At 42.0% G+C, this 24826-nt stretch overlaps 1 protein-coding gene across 6 annotated transcripts in view; it reads left to right on the top strand.

Annotated features, from left to right (window-relative positions):
• The window catches only part of slco4a1 (solute carrier organic anion transporter family, member 4A1), a 205950-nt gene that overhangs the window by 174651 nt on the left and 6473 nt on the right, over window positions 1-24826 (top strand). For 5 of the 6 annotated variants that reach the window (XM_051932561.1, XM_051932557.1, XM_051932559.1 and 2 more), the window contains 8 exons: window positions 846-957; window positions 6088-6242; window positions 11316-11511; window positions 14360-14522; window positions 16795-16967; window positions 19037-19101; window positions 21537-21685; window positions 23385-23896. In XM_051932561.1, coding sequence (XP_051788521.1) covers window positions 846-957; window positions 6088-6242; window positions 11316-11511; window positions 14360-14522; window positions 16795-16967; window positions 19037-19101; window positions 21537-21685; window positions 23385-23546 — 1175 coding nt within the window. In that variant the 3' untranslated portion in view covers window positions 23547-23896. Of the gene's footprint in view, window positions 1-845; window positions 958-6087; window positions 6243-11315; window positions 11512-14359; window positions 14523-16794; window positions 16968-19036; window positions 19102-21536; window positions 21686-23384; window positions 23897-24826 lie in introns of those variants that run through there. The other variant, XM_051932562.1, reaches the window with a different exon arrangement.

The raw sequence follows: 24826 nt of genomic DNA, 5'->3' as shown, positions 1-24826 counted from the left end.
AGAGAGAAGGCCCAGGAGAAGGGTGACTGGGGCTAGAGGCACTGTGAGTTGTACGGGACTGTGTTGTGTTGTGGGAAAGAAAATAAACAAGAGTTTTGTATAAAGATGTGGTCTCCAACTGGTGGTGTCCGGGCAAATATCACACCACCTACACCTGAACACCAGCAAAACCAAGGAGCTGGTGGTGGATATTAGGAAAACCAGGCCCTTCATGGACCCCGTGATCATCAGAGGTGACTGTGTGCAGAGGGTGCAGACCTATAAATACCTGGGAGTGCAGCTGGATGATAAACTGGACTGGACTGCCAATACTGATGCTCTGTGCAAGAGAGGACAGAGCCAACTATACTTCCTTAGAAGGCTGGCATCCTTCAACATCTGCAATAAGATGCTGCAGATGTTTTATCAGACGGTAGTGTCGAGTGCCCTCTTCTACACGGTGGTGTGCTGGGGAGGCAGCATAAAGAAGAGGGACGCCTCACACCTGGACAAACAAGTGAGGAAGGCAGGCTCAATTGTAGGCACGGAGCTGGACAGCTTGACATCTGTGGCAGAGCGACGGGCGCTGAGCAGGCTCCTGTCAATCATGGAGAATGCACTGCATCCACTGAACAGGATCATCTCCAGACAGATGAGCAACTTCAGCGACAGACTGCTGTCACCGTCCTATCTATCTATCTATCTATCTATCTATCTATCTATCTATCTATCTATCTATCTATCTATCTATCTATCTATCTATCTATCTATCTATCTATCTATCTATCTATCTATCTATCTATCTATCTATCTATCTATCTTATTTTTGATCAATGACGTCTTTCTCATTTCCTTGTTTGATTCAGGCTCCCAGCGTTACGTTGCAATGAGAGTGTCAGAAGCTCATCAGATGAAGGATGGAAGCCATCACGAGGCATTGGATCCTCAGTTTGGGAAGACTGTCAAAGATTTGCCAAGGTATCGTTTGTCATGTCAGAGTTAATTGGATTTTTAACAAAACGGCTTTTTTAAAGAAGTGTCCACCCTGATGCGATACAACATGGTGTCTAATTATAAAGACAGCATGTCAGCACAGTCTTTTTTTGTTGGGTGTTGTGCTAATAATTACAAGGCAGTGCCTCTTTATTATTTACAGTGCCCTTCACCAATATTAGTACCACTGGTAAATAATCACACAATGGGCTGTGAATCAAATGGATTTACATTTATCCTCGTGATCTTTAATGCAAAAAATTAATAAAAATCTAATTTTTAATTGAACTGAAGTAATTGAAAGGAAAAAATACATTACTATATAAGAATATATTTTTTCTTTCAATTACTTTAATTCAATTAACGATTAGATTTTTGTTAATTTTTTGCATATTAGATATTATATATATATATTTATATTATATATTTATATTATATATATATTTATATTAGATCTACACTTTACCACCTGGTAAACCTCCTTGGAGTTTGATTTACATTCCACTGTTGTGATTTCGGATCACAGCCGCTCTTAGCCTTTGGTTACAGGAGATGGCCAGCAGCAGTCATTCTCTGTGGTGGCTTTGCTTATGACTGCTGCCATCACCTGGACTTCATACAAATGTCACAAATTTCTGTTTGGCCATCAAAAATATTATCATATTCATGATCAGCAGATTTAAAATAGCCTAAAATGACACTTCACATACCTAAATTAAAACTTAAGGGGATAGGCCGCCAAAAAGGCAGGCGCTAAAGATGGCTGCAGTTGAGGCTTAGCAGAGCAACTCTCTTGCCAGAGAAGACCCTTAGAACCTGGTGATGTCTATGAATTTCAGACTTCAAGTAGTCATTGCATGTGAGGGATATGCAACAAAGTCGTAAATCTGACAACAGCTTCAATACTGTGTCCAAACATTATGGTGCCCTGAAATGGGGTTGATCATATATAAAAAGTGTTGTGTGACCAAAATGTCTGCAAATACCCTTAAATGAAAGTCTGCAATGTGCACTTCAGTCATGATGTCTGAATGGTTTGATTTGTAATTTAAAACTGTGGATCAAAAGAGGAAATCCAAACATCCAAATATTATGGATCGAGGGCACTGTATCAGCATTTTCCATTAATTACGTACTTTTTAATAAGGCTGCTTTACCTCCTTGTCATTACTCCATATTTTATAATCGAGTTTAAAACTCTTTTCATTATCTTTTTCCAAGTCATGCTACTTGAGATAATGTAAGAAGGCAACCCCCGGGCCTGCGCTATGCACTAGCCTCTTTGTGGTTCTGTGGCTCACATATGGGGATGCGGATGTTCAATTTGAACAGATTGTTATTCTCATGGGAATTGTTACATATGCATAATAGAACTAACTATTTTACATTACAGTGAGTAATTAACCAGAGTAAAAGTAGTAAAATGTAATAATTTGAAAGTAAATTATGTTTCATGTTGCGTTACAGTTATTACTTGAGTAATACGATTTTGTTCTGTTTGGCTTTGAAATTAACATACAAAAACTTTTTAAACTTACACTTTTACTGTAAGACTTCAGTAAAAACTATTTTTTGAATTAATTTTTTGTCTATATCACATTGAATTTTGATTCTGTGTTTGGAAGATCATCGTGACAATCCAACATATAAATGCCCGTGATTGAATTTCGTTTCTTTCTCTCTATTAAATAAAACAACTTTTCCAAATGTTTGGCTCTGAGATTTGTTAATTGTCTTTGCAAAAGCTGTTCTAACGGGAAACTGTTAACATTTTAATACGAACGGCTTATCAAGATCTCCTTTGTTGTCTGATGTTATCTGCGGAAGATGTACTACATTACCTTTCTTGGATACATCCTTCTTTCTACAGTAATTTGTACGTTGGAAGACCAGACGGTGTTAACGGTTGTAGATATTCTACGGGATATTGTAAGTTGATGTTTTCATGTTCCACATGATCACCACCAACTGTTTCAGCATAGTCTATTGATATGCATTTAACCAATTTGCCATGTAACCGATTGCCATTTTTGGCATTAATTTGTTTGACTTCATCGTTTCTCGGTGCTAGGATTGCCTGTGTACTCATTTTTTCTGTTGCCAACCCTTCGATAAGATTTGGACATAATTCGTCTTCTTTAATTGTGAGCTTAAAGTGAGGAAAACGTTAAAATTTATAAGAGCTGAGAGCACAGGAACTGTGTCTGTCAGAAGCATTCACATGAATGAGATGTGAGTGGACCGTGGGCGTGGGTGAATAAGGTTGAGAGGAGGGTGTGACTTGAAAAAATCTCATGGCCAAAGTCTCATCTCACGGAACTTGTAAAAATCTCTTGAAAAAAGTCTTTTACATATATATTAAAATGTACTAAGACTGTTATGCTAATGTCTATGGAAATGATGGGCTCTAATCGCACATGTTTTAAAATCGTCCCAGACTCACAATTTGTTACTGTGATAATGATAAAACGAAAAAGGGTATTAACCAATCTTCACATACCCAACTTTTCATAAAGTAGTTATTTGTAATTTGGGGGAAGCCTGTTTTTATTCTTTTGTATTACTCAAGTTTCAAAAACAGCGTAGACTTTATTATAAGATGACGACAGACCAATACAATTTGAAAACCAGTCCAAATGCAAGTCTGTTTGCTTTATATCACAATCACAGATTGTACTTGTTGGCTTTCTCAGAAAGAAAAACTACTTCTCTTTTTGGCAGCATTCATGCTGTTTTTTATTGCCCCACTCTTATTTTATATAGCACCACTCCTGTAAATGAGGCTTATTAGGATTATTATGGAATTTTGCCTCTGGCTGGAGCAAACACTTTTTTCAGCTCCTTCCGAGGGGAAAAAAAAAAAAGCAACACATTTTAATTTTGGATATGAATTTCAGATGACTGCTTTCTGGTCCTAAGGAGGAAAACAAAAAGACAAAGCCAAACATTTCAAAGTTCGGGGCAGAGAAAGGAACTCTCCAGTATGTGACCTGACATGAATTCTGCTGCAATGGACAGTTTTCCTCTTTTTATTGGGACTTTTCCTAGGAAGTGGAGGTTGCCAGGTTCTGTCCTGGAGTCTGGTGTGACACCGGGGATAAGACTGTCACTAAGTGTGCCAATCCTTGTTATGAGAGACTCAGAGGAGTGGATGTTGGCATCCCCAGAGCACGGTGAAGAAACGCATTATGTCCCGTTCTTATTTTGTTAATTTGGAGTGTGGATTGACAGAGAGGTGAGATTATTAACAATCCACTGGAAAAGCAGAAGTGAACTTGGGGGCTGCAGGGTTTAGCTGTCAATCAGGTACAGCGTGCCCAAGGATGACCTTGAAGGCCAGTGGATAGCCTCCATTCTTTGATACTTTAACACTATAGGGTATAAAGAGCCTAGGTAAGATAGAGGCTCAGTCTTGGGAGATGTGAGGAGAGTTGCATCTCAGAAAGTAAGAAAAGCAGTTGTCACGAGAGGTGGATATAGTGCTAGCTGTTCCAACTCTTTGCTGGCTCAAGTAGGCACATACTGCACATTAGGTGCCTGCCATCTTTAGAAGCTTACTGTATCTGCCCATTTGCAATAACAATTAACAATCTGCTGGAATAAATGCTAAACAATATCACTGGAGGCCTGGATCAAGTGCCAAAACTTACTCAGACCAGGCCTATTGACACCTCCTTCATCCTTCATTTCTCTGAACATTTCCAAAATTTAATCACCCTCAAAATACTCTCCCTGAGGTGCAATACACTTGTCCCACCACTTTTTCCAATGTTCAGAACTGTTCTGTAACTTTTGTAAAGCGATGGCCTTCAGCGCCCCCGTCATTTGCTTCTTGACCTCCCCTACATCTTGAAGACACTTTCCTTTAAGGTCCCTCTTCATTCTTGGAAATATGAAAAAAATCTCAGGTTTCAAGGTTCAGGTAGTGGAGGGGGGCACCATTGTCATCCAGTTTTTCAAACTGCCACATAGTCAATGCTGTGTGTCCTGATGCAGAAGACCACTCACCTGATCGTCACAATTTGGGTTGATTTCTCTGCACTGCATCACACAGTCACTTAAGCACAGGTAAAAACCCTTGCCTGGCTCAAAGCTTCTTCTTTGAAAGACCCTCGAAGCATTGTGACAGCTCCTGCTGCCGTTTTCCCCAAAAGGAAACAGAACTTGATGCTAACATGTTATTCTTTCATGTCTGCCATCACAAAATCGACGTTGACGGTAACAGTGGATCAAGAAAAAAATTACACTGACCTTACGGACCTTTTCCCCCAAGAATGCCGCTTGGCCAAATGATGCAGAGGGCAGTCTAGTACACGCACCTACTGGCAAATGTCAAAATTAATGCCCCTCCAGCCTCTAGAAAAAAAATTCTCGTTGTTTTTGGAACCCTGTATACAGTATTTTCTTTTTGGTCCAAGTCGCAATCTGATTATTTGGGTGGTTACCTACCAGCTAATGCTTGTGGTTCATTGGCCAGTCAGCAAACATTCGCCACATTGTCTCAGTTACGAGAAGAAAATCATAGGTATGTATACAATAATAAAAATAATAATACAATGGTAATAATAGAGATTAATGATAGATATTAATCTTGGGAATACAACAAAATTTGAATCTGGTAACTGCCACATGGTCTACCAAGGTTCACGTGATCGTTCTCGTCTTGATTATGTCAGCCATCCCGTTCAGTTATTCACTAAGAGTGAGTGGAGCGCAGCGTTGCCAGACATATCATTTTCGAAAAATAAAATTTTATTTTTACGGATTATTATTGTTTATATTTTGAATTAGAAATATATGGGGCACCAAAATCTTTTAAGTGTTTAGGGTCTCTGTAGGTCTTCTTCTGGCTCCTAAATGTGGCAGGAGGACCATGGAGGGAAAATGCAGACTGTACACAGAAGGTGAATGGGACACAAATCAAACCACAGTTCCATAGATTTGTAAGGTGATAGCACTAACTGCACACTCACCTAAACAATTCTGATTGGTCGATATTGTTCCAGTGTCTGGCATTCCAGAGCCAATCAGCATAGCTAATGAAAAAAAAAACTGGTTTGAATAACAGTGTAAGAGACCGTTTGGAGTGAATCTGTGTTTGGTTTGTCTCAACAGGTCTGTGCTGCTGCTACTAAAAAACCCCACGTTCATCTTCCTGTGCTTCGCTGGAGCGACAGAAGCCACACTAATTGCTGGAATGTCGACATTTGGTCCCAAATTTCTGGAATCCCAGTTTAACCTTAGTGCCTCTGAAGCTGCTACAATGTTCGGTAAGGATCTTCACAACATCATTCAGGTGTTAGTGGGCTGACTGGGTGATAGGGTGGTACCGCGGCTAACACTGCCAATCTCCAGATGTCAAGTGCCAGGTATGTTTCGACTCACTTACAGTTTAATGTATGATTTCCCATTGGAAACTCGTTTCCTATTTTTTGAAGTTTAAAAGGGTTTTGTTTATGGCGGAAAACAAGGAATTGTGCTTGTTAAAAACTGGACTGGTCTGACAACACTGTTGTCAGAGCAGACTGAACCCCCTGAGGAGGCTCAGATGGATATGTTTTGCCCATCCATGGTAGCCATCGTGGTGCTCTACGCTGTGGTGCCCTGGGGAAGCAACTTGAGTATAAAAAGATGCACACTTGCCTGAACAAACTGATCAGGAAAACCTGCTCCACCACAGAGATAACCAGGGCTGCCGGTGGCATTTCCTAAAAAAAACAAGATCCCATATTCAAATAAACCCAGAATCTACACAGAAAAACCCAGATAACATAAAACTCATGTGGACTCTAGAGGGCACTGTCGCTCCTCAAACCCAACACAACAGACACAGGGTACAAAGCAGCTTATTTATTTTTTGGAAAACTCTTTCCAAAGTGTTCCCCACCACCACTGCCACAGGTAAATAACTGGCACCATGCACAATTCTTATTTCTCTTCTCTTTCTCCTCTGCTGTGCCCAGCAAGCTTCGTTCACCTACCACCCGACTCTGTCTCATTTCTGTGACGTCAGTCCCATCCTTTTATATTGGCCATCCCGGAAGTGCTTCTGCTCTTCAGCCCACAGGGTCTGCAAGCACCTCCGGGTCAAGTGGAAATGTCATGGCATATGCTTCTTCCACAGCACCTCCTGGCGGCATCCACGATATCCAACAGGGCTACGATATCAAACTTCATGAATCCGGGGCACTGCTGTAAATCAGGGGAGCTGCCCTTCCATCTTTTGGGTTGGGCTGAAATATTGTCACAGACAGTTAAAATTGTATGTATTAAGTTTGAAGATACGACATGAATGACATACAATTTCACAACATTGAATGATACATCACCAGTGAAGGCCACCCCTCATCCTGATGAGAAGGCACTGTGTCTGGAACCGGATGATGTTCTACGGACTTTGAGGAGAATTAATCCAAGGAAAGCTGCGGGACCAGACCAGATACCAGGTTGTGTACTCAAAGGATGTGCGGAGCAGCTGACACATGTCCTTACGGATATATTTAACATCTCTCTGTGTCAAGCTGTTGTGCCATCTTGCTTTAAAACCTCAGAAATCATCCCAGTTCCGAAAAAACCCATAGTCACAACCATGAATGACTATCGCCCTGTAGCCTTAACATCAATAGTGATGAAATGTTTCGAGAGGCTGATCAAGGACCACATTACTTCTGTCCTACCCTCCTCTTTTGACCCACTCCAATTCGCCTACCGCTCCAACCGTGCCACAGAGGATGCCATATCTATTGCACTCCATTTTTCATTGGAACATCTGGAGAATAGAGACGCTATGGTCCGCATGTTGTTTGTTGATTTTAGTTCGGCTTTTAATACCATCATCCCTCAGAATTTGATCAGCAAACTGGGCCCATTGGGACTGGGCATACCTCTGCAAAACTGGATATTGGACTTTCTAATGGATAGGCCACAGTACGTACGGGTAGGAAAGAATAAATCAGATACCATCTCCTTGAGCACAGGTTCTCCACAGGGGTGTGTTCTAAGTCCCCTCCTCTTCACGCTCATGACCCACGATTGTTGTGCCAAGTTCAGCACAAACCAAATTATTAAGTATGCGGACGACACAACAGTGGTGGGTCTCATTCGAGGTGACGGGGAAGGGGATTACAGAGAGGAGGTGAAGTCATTTGTGGAATGGTGTGATAAAAACAATCTGATACTGAATGTCGAAAAAACAAAAGAACTGGTGATCGACTTCAGGAAGAAACAGCTGATACACATCCCGGTTTACATTAAGAACACTGCTGTGGAAATTTTGCAGTCTACTAAGTTCCTGGGAGTTAATGTGACGAACAACCTCACCTGGTCCCTGCACACCTCCTCCGTCATCAAGAAAGCTCACCAGTGCTTGATCTTTCTGCGGAGGCTAAAGAGGGCCCATCTCAGTAAGTCAGTCCTCACCACTTTTTACAGAGGGACCATAGAGAGCGTGCTAACCAGCAGCAGCTCTCTGTGGCAGGAGAGCTGCAGCGCTTCGGACTGGAAAGCACTGAGGAAAGTGGTGAGGGCTGCGGAGAGGATCATTGGAGCCCCGTTGCCTAATGTACAAGATTTGGCAAAACAACGCTGTCTGGCCAGAGCTGTGCGGATTTCTAGAGACCCTACTTATCCTGCCTCTGAACTCTTTTCCCTCATGCCCTCAAGCAGAAGGTACCGCAGCCTGAAATGTAGAACTACCAGGTTTAAAAACAGTTTTTTTCCTACTGCCGTTCGTCTTTTAAATGAAGCATTTTAGTATTTTATTGTAGGCTGATTTTAACTATGTGTTTTTATTAATGTCTTGTGCATCGTATTTTCGTTCTGCAGCACATCTTGGATGTTCTGCTAAATGACAAATAAAATTGAATTGAATTGATTGAATTGAAAACTGTTTTTATACTTGCCAAACTCTGACTGTGTGAACATTTTTGGTGAGTAATAGAAAAATAATAAAATGTAGGAAAAACTAAAAGTTAATTGCTGAAAAATAAAAATATTGTCAACCACATTTTCTGAATATAATTTCAGAGATGGACGGCACGGTGGCGCAGTGGGTAGCGCTGCTGCCTCGCAGTTAGGAGACCTGGGTTCACTTCCCGTGTCCTCCCTGCATGGAGTTTGCATGTTCTCCCCGTGTCTGTGTGGGTTTCCTCCCACAGTCCAAAGACATGCAGGTTAGGTGGATTGGCGATCCTAAATTGTCCCGTGTGTGTGCTTGGTGTGTGGGTGTGTGTGTCCTGCCTGTGGTTTGTTTCCTGCCTTGCGCCCTATGCTGGCTGGGATTGGCTCCAGCAGACACCCGTGACCCTGTAATTAGGATATAGTGGGTTGGATAATGGATGGATGGATTTCAGAGTTGTGACAACATTGCAATTTAAAGTGCAGCAGTTTAGAAAAAGTCAGAGAAAGACATGCACATTGATTAAATAATTAAAGATTTAAAAACACATTGTCGGCCGTGGTGCTTCTAGTACATGATTCGGAGTTTAGAAAGTTTATTTCTTTGGTGTATATCATCATGGGCATGCTGTGGTAAAAAGCTATATTCTTTACACTCAATAAAGCGGCTGTAAGCGTTTTCACACCTAATTAGTTAAAACCAAGGAGCTGGTGGTGGATTTTAGGAGGACCAGACCCCCTCATGGACCCCGTAATCGTCAGAGGTGACTGTGTGCAGAGGGTGCAGACCTATAAATACCTGGGAGTGCAGCTGGATGATAAATTGGACTGGACTGCCAACACTGATGCTCTGTGCAAGAGAGGACAGAGCCGACTATACTTCCTTAGAAGGCTGGCGTCTTTCAACATCTGCAATAAGATGCTGCAGATGTTCTATCAGACGGTTGTGGCGAGCGCCCTCTTCTACGCAGTGGTGTGCTGGGGAGGCAGCATAAAGAAGAGAGACGCCTCACGCCTGGACAAACTGGTGAGGAAGGAAGGCTCTATTGTAGGCATGGAGCTGGACAGTTTGACATCTGTGACAGAGTGACGGGCGCTGAGCAGACTCCTGTCAATCATGGAGAATCCACTGCATCCACTGAACAGGATCATCTCCAGACAGAGGAGCAGCTTCAGCAACAGACTGCTGTCACCGTCCTGCTCCACTGACAGACTGAGGAGATCGTTCCTCCACCACACTATGTGACTCTTCAATTCCACCTGGGGGGGTAAACGTTAACATTATACAAAGTTATTGTCTGTTATACCTGCATTGTTATCACTCTTTAATTTAATATTGTTTTTTTATTAGTATGCTCCTCCTTGAGTATGTGAATTTCCCTTTGAGATTAATAAAGTATCTATCTATCTATCTATCTATCTATCTGTCTGTCTGTCTGTCTACCTACCTCTCTCTCTCTCTCTCTCTCTCTCTCTATCTATCTATCTATCTATCTATCTATCTATCTATCTATCTATCTATCTATCTATCTATCTATCTATCTATCTAGTTTGGACCAGTTTTCTTTTAACTCTGGTGCGATTTCCCTGAAAGTTGTGTTCACTTAGGCAGATGTGAACATGCCATTCAGACTCGGGTGCGGAACAAAACAACTGTTCCAAGACTCTTTGGAAAGGGTGGTCTTGGTGTGGTACCAAGCAAAATCTGGAGTGGTTTGCATGATGAGTGCCAAGCAGACCCTGAAGTGTGAATGTGATCCGGCATGGGACTGATTTAACTGCATGAAATGCTGTGCGTTGTGTGTGACATTTTGTGTGTTGTGATAGTCATACTGCTATTGGTAATTGGAGAATCTCATTCTTAGCATAATGAGTCATGGATTAATATGGAGCACTGAAAATAATAAAATCTTAAAAAAAATTAAAAATTTAAATAAATATGCACAAAGTTCAGCATGATTGGATGAGTGAATGGGACGGCCGACATGATCAAGACAATAATGATCGTGTGAGCCCCAGTGGACCATATGCCAGTTACCAGATTTGAATTTTGTTGTATTCCCATGATTATAATATATCATTAACCTCTATTATTACTATTTTATTATTATTATTGTATATTTACAGTATGTATGTAATTTTTTTATTTAACATTGGAGCTCCTTCTTGTGGAACCCGGTTCAGTTGCACAATTTGCAGGTTTCCACAGTACAGTCCACGGAAAGTTTCTGTGGACCCCCCACTCCCCTTGATGCTCTAAGCACCTGCTTATTTTGCTTAATGGTTAATTGAGCCCTGCTTCTAATGCTGAGAGTGTCTAAAGGGTGGTCATCTTGTTATCAGGTTTAGGATTTAATACCAATTAAAGCAAATATTTAAAAATGTTTTTAAAAAGTTCAGCCTCTAAACTTTGATCTTTCCTTTTTGCTTTTTTTTTGCCCATTTAGGTTACCTTCTTGTCCCTGCAGGAGGAGGATGTACGTTTTTGGGAGGATACATAGTGAAAAAATTAAAACTGCGGTGTGGAGGAATAATTAAATTCTGCCTTTTCTGTGTGATCGTCAGCCTGATCGCGATCTTTATATTTATGATTCACTGTCCCAATGTGCCGGCTGCTGGAGTCACAGCTTCTTACTTTGACAGGTAAAACGGAGGCACCTCCATTGGTGTTATATCTACATTAAATCAGTCCTTCATTGCACCATAAAAGGTCTAAATTAATAAAATATGTACTTCAAGCTTTAAGGTTGTTCTTCTTCTTCAGCCTTAAATCCAAATAAAGAGGCACCTTTTTGGTTTGGTCTTTGGATTTTTCCATTTTTTTTTGTTTCCATCCAAATACTTTCTTTTTCTTTCATTATACTTACATTTTATGTTTGGCTTTACAAGTTTAGAGAGTAATCTCAAGTTTAACTCTGGATGTGATGTTGCGCTTCCTTTAACAAAGTACTCCATACAAGTGTTGTACCAAAAGTAATGAGGAAATTGATGGCTTTTAGGAGTTAATGAACATATGACTGCTATGGGCTGCTGCCCTGTCCAAGGTTTGTTCAATCCTTGCTCCATACGCTAGCTGGGATAAGCTCCAGCGACTCCTTCGCGACCCCGGCCTGATTAGAAAATGTCATGACATGAACATATGAGTTGGACATTACCACATCTCAGTGAAATCTTAAAGTCGTCGTTTTACTTGTTACTGAAATGTCAGTTGCAATCGATGCATTTCTTCCACTGTTCTAGATGTTTCACGTCCACTGTGTGGAGGTGGTGCTCTGACTACCATTTAAAGAAAGTGGGCCACAATGATGCCAATTAAACACAAGTTCAAAGTTGTATTAAATTTCACCAATCCAGTGCCTGAAGTGGGCTGGTGCTCACTAGTACTCCGTACCGGTACTTCTACTTTTTGGTTTTTGGAGTACCAGTAATTTTTCATACACACTGGCAAGTACCAAATATACAATACCCACACTTTTACTTTTTCTCCTTGACTATGGCTGAATGTCTAAGTACTCTAATGCTACATATGTTAACCACCGGAAATCTCCTGAAATCGTAGTGAGGAGGAATTGACTCCTACAAGGATGATGGTCTCCTCTGTGATCTCCTACCTAAAATCACTTGTATCTTCTATTTCATATACTTTTAAAGAGGACCCCCAAAACACCTGGAGTAGCATCTGTTCTTTTTTTTTTCCATTTCAGTCAAAGTACCAATCACTGTATCAACTGCTATATTTTTAGCTGCAGTATCTTTAACTCTCAAAATCATTTAATTTCAAGCCTTTTTACCCCTCCCTATTGGCCCCCCTTTCCTCTGTGAGCCTGATCCCACTGGCAAAGTTTATCCCATGTCAAAGGGTGGAGTTGCTGTTCTATCGGCAACTGAATTAGAACTCCCATACCCTCTTCCAGTTGCACCTTTTATCCTTACATGCTGAGTCGTCACGGGGCAGATCTTTAGTCGAGTGGTGTTCTTTAACTTACCTGGGTATGGACTGTTTCCGTAGCTGTCTGATCCTTATTTATGTAAAAGAGAAAATTCAGTATGAGAGATCTGGAAACCTTCTAATTCTCCCTAGGGTTCTCCAGACATTATAGTGAGATGGAATAAACTGTGACTGACCACCACCTTGCAGTAGAGCTCCCATTTCACCTGTCCACTACTGCCTGGATAGCCTCAGTTCTGTCGTTGCCTCAAGTTCATTCTCTCAGTTGGGTGCATCCATTTTTTTTGCTGCTGTGTGCAGAGGCGGTTGACGGGCAACCATTGCAACTCTGGTTATCAAAGTCTGTGCTCTTGTTTATTTACAAGGGATATTCCTGAGCTTTTCAAGGGAAAAAAATGACAGAACCGAATTTTTGGACCTCCAGAAAGCACATTTATTAATGAATTTTTCAGGTGCTTAATCCAAAACACAAAGCACAAAATCCTCCTCGGCCAATTTGTCCAACTCCCCATTCACAGCTTCAGTGAGCTCCTCACGAGTTTAGAAAACTTTCCCGTGTTGTAGGTTCTTTGATTTTTGAAAACAACCCAAAATCACAGGGTGTACCAAGTCAGGGAAATAGGGAGGGGGTCCCACCAACTGAACATCAGACTTCCAAATGGTGGCCGTGATCACCTTGGCCAGTGTGACCTGGTGTGTTGTCATGGTGGAGGAAAGACATGGAAAGGAGAAGCCAGGGGCAACTTCTCCTCATTCCATGGAAACCTTTGGGCAAGTAGACTTCTGAGTACCACTTGGCTGTAACTTCAGTGGCGCTAAGGTGACGAGAACTTTCCGAGACTTGTCTAACTTTGACTAGGGCCTTCGAGCCCTTGGGTAGCTCCACTTTCGGGAATAGACCTTCTGGAAAGTTTGTAAGAAGACTCGACAGAAGCTGACTTGACACTACTTCAGTTTTCTGTTAGAAGGTGTGGCACCCAATACTCAAAAAGTTTGGAAAAATTCACCTCAATGACTTTCTGTGAAGATGAAACGTTTTCTTTTAAACTCACACCATGAAAATTGATGTGAACACCAGGAAAGCTTGAAAAAGACTGATGGCTCGTGACTTTCTGAACGCCCCTTTACTCGTGTTCTGAAACTGCTCGTAAACATGAGGTCATAGAAATATGCATCCTAATATCATTCATCTATGTCAGCTGGTGGGAGTTTTTACTCGTAATTGAATCACTGCATTTTATTGAAACAATATGTCCTTAACTGTGATGTCCTCACACTAAATTATGAGCTTGTATCGTATGTTTCCTTTCGGGCATGAGACGACTGATGAACTTTCTGCTACACTTACCATGCTGCATGTCTCAATATGGTCATTCATAATTCCTTCAGAATTTCAATATGCTCGTTACTTCTGGTACAACCCTTGTATAGAGTTACCAGTGAAAGGCACTATAAACTGCTTTCAAAACCTTTTCTCCATAACTTCTATAAAACAGAAATGTTATTTATGATTTTGTCTAATTGTATCCATACTTTTAACAGCTTCAATCAAACTATAAAACTCACATCCTCCTGCAATTCAGACTGCAACTGCATCCGAGAGTTTTACAACCCTGTCTGTGGAGAAGACAAAGTCATGTACTATTCACCCTGCCATGCTGGCTGCAACATCATAAACAAAACTCTGTCCGAAAATGGCAAAAAGGTAACTCTAGTGTTTCCGATGTGAATGTGAGGAAATACAGTAGAAGAATAGCTCTTAGAAGTTTTTGTATTAAACCACTTTTGTAATTGTGTATGTGTTCTAATCTATGCCTCAGTGTGACTAATTGGGATACATCCCCACTGCCATTGATGGTTTTCATTTCTCCTTCTCTGAGGGGGCATACGGGGTCTTCTTGTTATGCGGCAGCAACCTTTTCTCCACTAGGCAAGACTTCTCTAAAATATTTATAAATAACACTGTACTGTATTTGGGCGGCACGGTGGCGCAGTGGTATCGCTGCTGCCTCGCAGTTAGGAGACTCGGGTTCGCTTCCTAAACTGCTGAACTTCACCTTCCATTTAAAATGATAAACCCTCCTAATAACCATTAGTTGGCTTACTCTTCATATTATTCAGCAAGAGTCCAAACACATTTAATTTAAATGGCATACTGCCACCTATCAGCTAGGGGGACTTCTATCAATCTATCATCCTTATTGATCTTCTGCTACCATGTAGTAAGTACTTCCTCTGTATTTGCTTAAAAAAGTGACATACTGTTCTCTGGGGCGACATGGTGGCGCAGTGGTAGCACTGCTGCCTCGCAGTAAGGAGACCTGGGTTCATTTCTCGGGTCCTCCCTGCATATCTGCGTGGGTTTCCTCCCACAGTCCAAAGACATATAGGTTTGGTGCATTGGCGATCCTAAATTGTCCCCAGTGTGTGTGCACCCTGCGGCGGGCTGGCACCCATGACCAGGGATTGCTTCCTTCTTTGCATGCTGGGATTGGCTCCAGCAGACCCCCGTGACCCTGTAGTTAAGATATAGCGGGTTGGATAATGGATGGACGTGCTCTATTATATGTACTTCTTCTTCTTCCTCTTCCATCGTTTCCCACTTCTATGTGGGGTTGATACTATATTTGATGTACTATCTTCATAAAATAAAAGATGGCAAATTCACTTTCTATCCACTTATCTCGGGGAGGTTTGTGATTACACCAAATACCAAGCTGGACAGGCCACCATTATCATCAATGGTCTGGGTGTCCGGCCCAAGTCCTTCCCATATGTCTGCTTCGAGCCCCTGGCCCCTCCCTCCCTTGTCCGTTGCTATGCAACAATTATTGTATAGCAGTCAAGAGACCAATCAGGGAGCTCCAATGTTGTTTTACTTGAGCATTTTTTATCTGACCACTGCAAAAAATAGAAATATAGATAGAAAGATAGATAGATAGATGTGAAAGGTACTATATGATAGATAGATAGATAGATAGATAGATAGATAGATAGATAGATAGATAGATAGATAGATAGATAGATAGATAGATAGATAGATAGATAGATAGATATGAAAGGCACTATACAATAGATAGATAGATAGATAGATAGATAGATAGATAGATAGATAGATAGATAGATAGATAGATAGATAGATAGATAGATAGATAGATAGATAGATAGATAGATAGATAGATATTTTAGTATAGTAGGCAGGACAGACAGACAGACAGGTGTTCAGTATCACAGAGAGTATCGTCAATCCTGTGTTTTAGATATTTAAACCAGAACGAGGCCTGGCAGCCATGACACAAGTGTTAACCTTTATTATGCTATCTTTCTTCAGCAGTTTAATCCCATTCCTTAATTTTTTCAATGTCACAAGGTATATTTTTATCGGAAATTGTGTTTTAGTTTCAATAATACTTATTAATAAATAAGGAGCTCTTTGCATTACAGCTGCAACGAGTCCTTCATATAGTATGTGGTCCTTGATGACCACCTAAACCGCTGAGCTCCAAGCACTTGTGTGTTTATTTCTAAGTGCCGCACTGAGCTGTGTGGTAAAATGCACACTGCATTGCAGCCATCGCACTTAACAGCATTAAGGGCTTCACACTTAACAAACTGGGCCCAAAGTGTCCCCTGTGCCATTTAAAATGTCAGAATAAATGTTAGTTTCTTCCAGATATGTGTCAGGGTGTTAAGAATAAAAGGGCCAGCCTTCTGTTTCAGGATATTTTATAACATATAAATTGAACATGAAAGATCAGACTTGTATAAAATACATTTTTTGGCTCATGTGCAGTCTCCATGATTTGAGATTTTGTGTTTCTTCCAGCATAAATAGAATTTTTCATGAACTGTCACCGTTTGAGCCGCTTTGTGATCTTCCTAATGGCTTGCAGCTGTGCACCGAGGTGTGACTTGTGCTTTCTTACAGTTCTGGCCGCAGCGTTGAGTGAATCCTGGCTTCTTCTGTCTCTCATCAGGTGTACAGCAATTGCAGTTGCATTGTGGCAAATTCCTCCTCTGACTACGGGACGGCGTATTCCGAGAAGTGTGTCTCTTCCTGTCCCTATATGGGCCTGTTCCTCGTCGCCCTCTTTGTCGTCATTTCCTTCACGTTTCTGTGCAGCATACCAGCCCTCACTGCCACCCTGAGGTACGTCATCACGGACAGCTTGTTTTGTTTTTTTGAGTGTTGACTGCACTGTATGGTTCATCCAGGTGGCCTGAACTGTGTTGTCTCTGACACAACTCCGCTGCATGTGCTTTGCACACTGTGCTCCCGAATGCTAATTTTGCAGTAGTGGTGGCTTGACTGTCTCGGCCAATCGGCCTTCCCAGACCATTTGATCATCTGCTATACAGGTGCTGGTCATAAAATTAGAATATCATGACAAAGTTGATTTATTTCAGTAATTCCATTCAAAAAGTGAAACTTGTATATTAGATTCATTACACACAGACTGATGTATTTCAAATGTTTATTTCTTTTAATGTTGATGATTATAACTGACAACTAATGAAAGTCCCAAATTCAGTATCTCGGAAAATTAGAATATCAATTAAGACCAATGCAAAAAAAGGATTTTTAGAAATGTTGGCCAACTGAAAGGTATGAACATGAAAAGTATGAGCATGTACAGCACTCAATATTTAGTTGGGGCTCCTTTGGCCTGGATTACTGCAGCAATGCGGCGTGGCATGGAGTCGATCAGTCTGTGGCACTGCTCAGGTGTTATGAGAGCCCATGTTGCTCTGATAGTGGCCTTCAGCTCTTCTGAATTGTTGGGTCTGGCGTATTGCATCTTCCTCTTCACAATACCCCATAGATTTTCTATGGGGTTAAGGTCAGGTGAGTTTGCTGGCCAATCAAGAACAGGGATACCATGGTCCTTAAACAAGGTACTGGTAGCTTTGGCACAGTGTGCAGGTGCCAGGTCCTGTTGGAAAATGAAATCTGCATCTCCATAAAGTTCGTCAGCAGCAAGAAGCGTGAAGTGCTCTAAAACTTCCTGGTAGACGGCTGCATTGACCTTGGACCTCAGAAAACACAATGGACCAACACCAGCAGATGACATGGCACCCCAAACCATCACTGACTGTGGAAACTTTACACTGGACCTCACGCAACGTGGATTCTGTGCCTCTCCTCTCTTCCTCCAGACTCTGGGACCTTGATTTCCAAAGGAAATGCAAAATTTACTTTCATCAGAGTACATAACTTTGGACCACTCAGCAGCAGTCCAAAGGCGAGACGCTTCTGACGCTGTCTCTTGTTCAAGAGTGGCTTGACACAAGGAATGCGACAGCTGAAACCCATGTCTTGCATACGTCTGTGCGTGGTGGTTCTTGAAGCACTGACTCCAGCTGCAGTCCACTCTTTGTGAATCTCCCCCACATTTTTGAATGGGTTTTGTTTCACAATCCTCTCCAGGGTGCGGTTATCCCTATTGCTTGTCCACTTTTTTCTACCACATCTTGTCCTTCCCTTCGCCTCTCTATTAATGTGCTTGGACACAGAGCTCTGTGAACAGCCAGCCTCTTTAGCAATGACCTTTTGTGTCTTGTCCTCCTTGTGCAAGGTGTCAATGGTCGTCTTTTGGACAACTGTCAAGTCAGCAGTCTTCCCCATGATTGTGTAGCCTACAGAACTCGACTGAGAGACCATTTGAAGGGTTTTGAGTTAATTAGCTGATTAGAGTGTGGCACCAGGTGTCTTCAATATTCAACCTTTTCACAATATTCTAATTTTCTGAGATACTGAATTTGGGACTTTCATTAGTTGTCAGTTATAATCATCAACATTAAAAGAAATAAACATTTGAAATATATCAGTCTGTGTGTAATGAATGAATCTAATATACAAGTTTCACTTTTTGAATGGAATTATTGAAATAAATCAACTTTGTCATGATATTCTAATTTTATGACCAGCACCTGTATGCTTGAAATTGTTTTTTATGTTTAAATCTGCATTAGCATTGCAAAGAAGTGTTAAGTAAGAATGAAGTGAAGTGAACTGAATACGCCCTGTGAACAAGTGCCAGTGTTTACCCTTAACCGCCGTGTCAGTCGGGCAGGTGGGCCTCGCTCAGGACCCTGGTGCTCCAGCATTCCCTTAACCCTCCCATCGATTGGACTTTTATGTCCTTTCTCTGCTTATTGTATTGTGTATATAACTGTAAGTGACATATGAGATTTGATTTGAATTTCTTTGTTTTGCAGATGTGTTCCCGACAGCCAGAGGTCATTTGGCCTGGGGATTCAGTGGATTCTTGTGCGTACACTTGGTATGAGCCCAGATGCACTTTATATACTTTTTCTTCAGCGATTGTCAGATTTTAGATGACGCGTGGCTTCACTGACTCTAAACCTAGCCTGGGGGAGATTACTTTTTTGGCTGACGCCTTTATCCAAGGCAATTAATTACACCATCTGAGAGATGCAATTGGCCGCATTTCCTTTTGTTTTTCTAATTGGAGAACAGACTGGCCAAGTGACTTGCTTGTGGTCACCCCGTCTTAGTATCAGGATTTGAATGTACAACCTCAGGGTTTGAGGTCCAAAGCCCTAACCACTGCGCCACACTGCCTACCACTTGTTAGTTCTGCCTTGAGCCTGATACTGCTGGGAGGGCCTGTAGCTCCCTGCCACCATGTACTGGCATGAGCAGGCCAGAAAACAGATTGATGGTGTGACCAGTAGGGGGCGTTGCAGCAATCCCAACCTCACAGACACCACCACACATACACAAGTCTTGGGTTCAAATGTGAGGTTTATTATTATTATCAGTTGCCTTACTGAAGGCTTCTCTAATACACATCAACACAAATCCACACTCTTTCTCTTTCTTCCTCTCTTGCTTCTTCTCCTCCTCTCCTACCAGGCAAACTTTGTCCACTTCCACCTGACTCCAACTCACCTGGGTAAAGTCGAGCAGTTTCTTTTATTTTCTTCTAGTGCCAGGGTATAACCCAATGGAAGTGCCACCAGGTCAATCAACCATGGAGTACAGCTCCCAGTAGCACACCAAAAGGGCTGCTCTTCGGCACTACAACTCCCAGCATGCTCTGCGGGAGTCCACTGTTGTACCCGACTCTTCAGAATTGCTGCCACCTATCAGTTCAGGGGGAGCATGTAGCTTGAACAGTTCCTTCATTTAATCATGCTGGGTGCCAGTGTACCCACTCTTCAGATGTCATCCTATGTGTAGGCAGGGAACCTCCTGCCCCCTTTTGTGCCTGTTTGCCACCTGGGCCTCTCCTTGGCAGGCACATTACAATGGATATCTTTTTGAAAACTTCAGAATTGTCTGCAGTTTCTCAAGTCTTTAAGTAAATGAGCAATTTTAAACTTCTAGAAATGGGAAAATTTCAATTGATGCAAACTGTCCTGAAAACGTGTTTCATCCATCCATCCATTTGCCAACCCGCTGAATCCGAACACAGGGTCACGGGGGTCTGCTGGAGCCAATCCCAGCCAACACAGGGCACAAGGCAGGAAACAATCCTGGGCAGGGTGCCAACCCACCGCAGTGAAAACGTGTTTCAATTGAGGTTATCGAGTGAAGACTGATGGTCCAAAATGGCAAACGTGTCCATTTAAAATGAAGCCTGCAACACAGTAAAGTGTGCAGACAGTGAAGGAGCCTGAAGACTTTCTGAAAACACTGCACAATACCGAGGAACAATTTTAGAAAACCTCAGTTATTTTGTTTTTTATGCAAATGTGCGCAGTCTTAATGTTTCATGAAATCAAGGCACAGAACAAATAAATAATGGCAAATAAAAAAAGTCAAGGAATTATTAAGTATACAAAATTTGATTTAAATTGTTCATTCATCAAAGTAGCCTGCACCTTCTGCTGATAATAACAGCCCAACTGTGGCAACCCTTGTGACTCAGAATGCCAGTCGCCAGTTCATGAACCCCAGACCGTCACACTTCCTCCTCCACGTTTGACAGTTGCTGTCACACACTGAGGGTCCATCCTTTCACCAACTGGATGGCGTACACACACCCTCCGCTATGAACCGAAGGTTTTAAATTTGGATTCGTCGGCCCATTAGACTTTGTTCCACTCTGCGGTAGTCCACAGCTGGCATTTCCGGGCCTACTTTGTCCTTTAAGAAACGGCTTTCGTGCCGCCACTCGCCCTGTCAAACCTGCATAGTGTTACGACCTGCACTGTTAAACGGTGCCTGAAGCTGTGAGGTGCCCAGGTTGTGGGCATTGACCAAACAAATGAGACCACAAGTACAAGCGACAGAAATGAAGCTTGTTCACAGGGTGGCTCAGCTGACACACCGTGACAGAGTGAGGAGTTGAGCGATTTGGGTGAACCTCAGAGTAGAGTCGCTGCTTGTCCACATCAAGAGAAGCCAGTTGAGGCAGTTTGGCAAAGCCCACGGGGAGGCTCCTCCTCGAGCTGCTCCAGGCACGTCCATTTGGGTGGAGACCCAAAAACATTCTGGAGGGTTTATATCTCTCGACCTGTGAATTCCCCAGGAAGAGCTGGAAACTGTAGCTGGGCTGACCTGCTTGGCCTGCTGCTACCACGAGATGAGATGAGACATTTTTGTAACTGAGATTGGAAAACTCAGCCTTGAACTGTGGTAACTTTCTCAAAATCTCACCATAGGTTGGCTTTGTAAAATCCCAAACCTTGGGTTATATGGGGGTTTATGGCTGCCTTTACAGTGACACTGAGTTTGTTTTCCCAATAGGCTCAATTCCAGGCCCAATTGCATTTGGGTCATTTATTGATATTTCCTGTTTGCTGTGGCAAGAGCAATGTGGAGTACAAGGTTCCTGCTACCTCTACGAGAACAAAGCCATGAGCCGGTACACCTTGGTTGTTGGCCTCATATATAAGGTAAGCTGACCAGGCAATAATAGCAAATATGGTTTTATATTTACATAAATAAAACTAAGAAATCCTCACTTTATAGTGGGAACAGTAGGGAGCACCACAGAGCCCCCAAACCCCAGACACACACAACCCAACACAACTCCGGGTGCAAGTGTGAGGATTTTTAATCCAGACAGCACAATTACAATTACAAATACAATATTCAGCTTGTTAAGTTCTCACACCTTCTCTTCTCCAAGAGCTTGGCCCACTGCCTCTCGACTTTGACTTGCCCATATGTTGCAGTGGGCTCCCTTTTATGCTGAACCTGGGAGCACTTCCACTGATGTGACGTGGCCAGTTTAGAAGCACTTCCAGGTTATAAGAAAGCCACAGAGGGTCCTAACCCTAACCGTCTATCTTCAAAAACAGAACCTAGAAAGGAACCTCCTCGCACTTGTCCGTAATGGCAACAGCCAGGACCCTCTCATAACTGACCTTAACCTCTCAAGGCAGAGGCCCTAATGTTAATACTTTAACCCTTAAAGGTAAAAACCCTAACCTTATAACATAACCCTGATGTTAATAAACTAACCCTAAGATTAAACCTAATAAATAATCATTTTAAACTTTTAAGGCATACGCTTTATAAATTAGCCTTTAATGGAAGGATAAAAAGCAAAAGCCAATTATAAAATAATTTAGATTTAAAATGTAAACCAAAAATGACAGTAGAAACCAGTAATAGAGAGCTAAACATAGAAAAGACCCAGGTTAGGAGACCCAAGAAGGCATTCTACCCCCTCGTGGTGTAGGTCGGATATATGGCGCCATGTAACTAAAGGAGTACATTTTAAGTTGATTTACAATAACCCAGACAAGTATTTTAACACTCTTAGGGCAGTTGTTGACTTTTGTCCAAAAGAGGGGTTGATGGTGGTAATTAACTGTTAAATGGTGACAAAACCCACCGTTACGTTTTAGTTGGGCTCTCTTTGGTAGAAGGAAAGTTGACTTCATTGGTATGATCGAGATTCCCTGCACTTGCGTGAGTAGCAAGGAGCAAACATTGGCAAAAATGACATCGACATCTAGCGAGAGATCGAGGCAAATGCGTAAAGCAAAATACTCCATGAACAACGTTTTGCATGTTGACTTTCCAGACTCTGATTTTGATACAAGTGATCGAAAATGAATGTGAGGTAGCCCATGCGTCCACTAATCGGTCTGGGTGAGCCAGCTTGGTGCAGAGTGCACGCACGTCCCAACTAGTTTTGGTTCTTGAGAGGAAGTTTAAGTGGGGTTTGTACCCTGTCCTCACCTAAATATAACCCTCTGTTAACCCTAAATATAACCTAAGTATAACCCTCTGTTGTCTGCCAGGGACCCCTATAGGGCTGCACTTCCAGACTCCAACTCCCATGCATTCCTGCAGGTGTCCAAACTGGGACTCTCTATGAGGGTCACTGCCACCTATTATAGTGGAGGCCATCCTCTTTTGTTGATTCCTCTAGCCTTCAGGCGTCCCACTCAGGATGGAATTCATAAGATGTATTTCCCGCTCTTACTCCATCCTTCCATTATGGCATCTCGTCTCCGTCCTGGGTGGGGACGCTCATCAACCCTCTGTCACATCTGCAGTGGTCTTTTAAATACACACAGGCAGTACTGGTCAATAAATGTACAATCTGAAACTAAACATTGCTGTTTTCTACCCTGGCAGGCTTTAGGAACCTTGTTCTTCTTCTTGGCAATCGTGGTCTACACTCCTCCGCCGGAATCGCCACAGAACAGCTCGGAAACCAATCTGAAAAATGGCAAGAGTGATCTGCCAGTGAAGGATGTTCCTCAGGAGTTACACCAATCAGTAAATACCGCATTGTAATCCCAGATGTCTTGTTCTCCATCCCCTCTGGTCTTCCCTCATTGTCACTGTTCTCTGTTCACTGGCTGTGATGTCACACCACTCCAGGGAGATGAAGCCACTTGAGGCTTACTGTGATGTTTCAAGTTGGTATTCTATGGTGGGCTCGGCCTGATAAAAGTGTCACAACTAACAACTGAATGGATTTCACTTAAATAATTTCCCAGAGACTTTACTGATTGGTTGAATGGAACGAAATCATGAATGGTTGCAAAATGTTTGTTCTGGTGTTTCCACTATACAGCACTGAGACCTGTTTTTGAAATTAAATTTTTAAAAATTATATATTTAATTATATACAAAGCAACCCTCATTCAGTTTCATTTTTTTTATAGTGAATTTTATTACACTGTTATATCTGTTGATCAAAGAGTGTTTCTCGGCCATTAGCCCCTGGCACTTTGTGATGTACTGTATATGTTCTGTCATACAAAGCTGAAAAGAAACACTTATGGCTGATGCCTCTTGTGTTCCTCTCGAGTCATCTTCACAGAGCGAATGAATGGCCAGGTACTGGAGGTCATTAGACGTTAATGCGAGAAATTAGCAGGCATGTTGTTTATTAACGTGTGTCGACAGTTTATTTTACATAGTGGCCTGGAAAAGTGCAAAAAAATTAATATTTATAAAAAATGTATAAAAATGTATTTATAAAAAAAAATTTTCTATATAGTTTAACTCACTCTCTGTCTCAGATAGATGCAGATTTTATTTGTCGTACAGTATATAAACGCACATGGGTATACAGTGAAACACAGCACTTTGAGCAGCATGCAATTAATTATTGCACTGTAACCATCCGAGTGAAGGAAGGTTGACAACTCTGGAACATTTTGGGGTGCCAACATGCCCCACCCTGTTTACTAACCATGTCCAATGAAATCAAGGTCCGACGGCGTAAGAAAACAACAAAAAATGTAGTGAGTCGTCTGACTGGGAGCTCCTTTGGTCAGGTCGTCTCTGCGATAAATGAGTTTCCTTCCAGGCAGTCGTCCTTTTGGAGCTCCAGGACCGGAAGGGACGGAGTCAGTAGCCCTCACTGGGCGGTTTCTCGAGACTGAGGAGGAAGAAAATGACAACACAGTTAGTGGTGACGCCCCCTCTCGGCCCAGGGGTGGAATCACACACCAGGGAAGAGCTTGGATGGTGATCATCAAGACGTGCATGAGTGACAGCATTAAAAATAAATATGAAATATTAAAAGGTGCCCATTAAAAATACTTAAGTAATTGTATAACACA

The sequence above is a fragment of the Erpetoichthys calabaricus genome, chromosome 10 (genome assembly GCF_900747795.2).
Source record: "Erpetoichthys calabaricus chromosome 10, fErpCal1.3, whole genome shotgun sequence".
In the NCBI taxonomy this organism is placed as follows: domain Eukaryota; kingdom Metazoa; phylum Chordata; class Cladistia; order Polypteriformes; family Polypteridae; genus Erpetoichthys; species Erpetoichthys calabaricus.
Note: the sequence above shows the minus strand (reverse complement) of the source record. Positions and strands in the feature narration are given on the sequence as shown.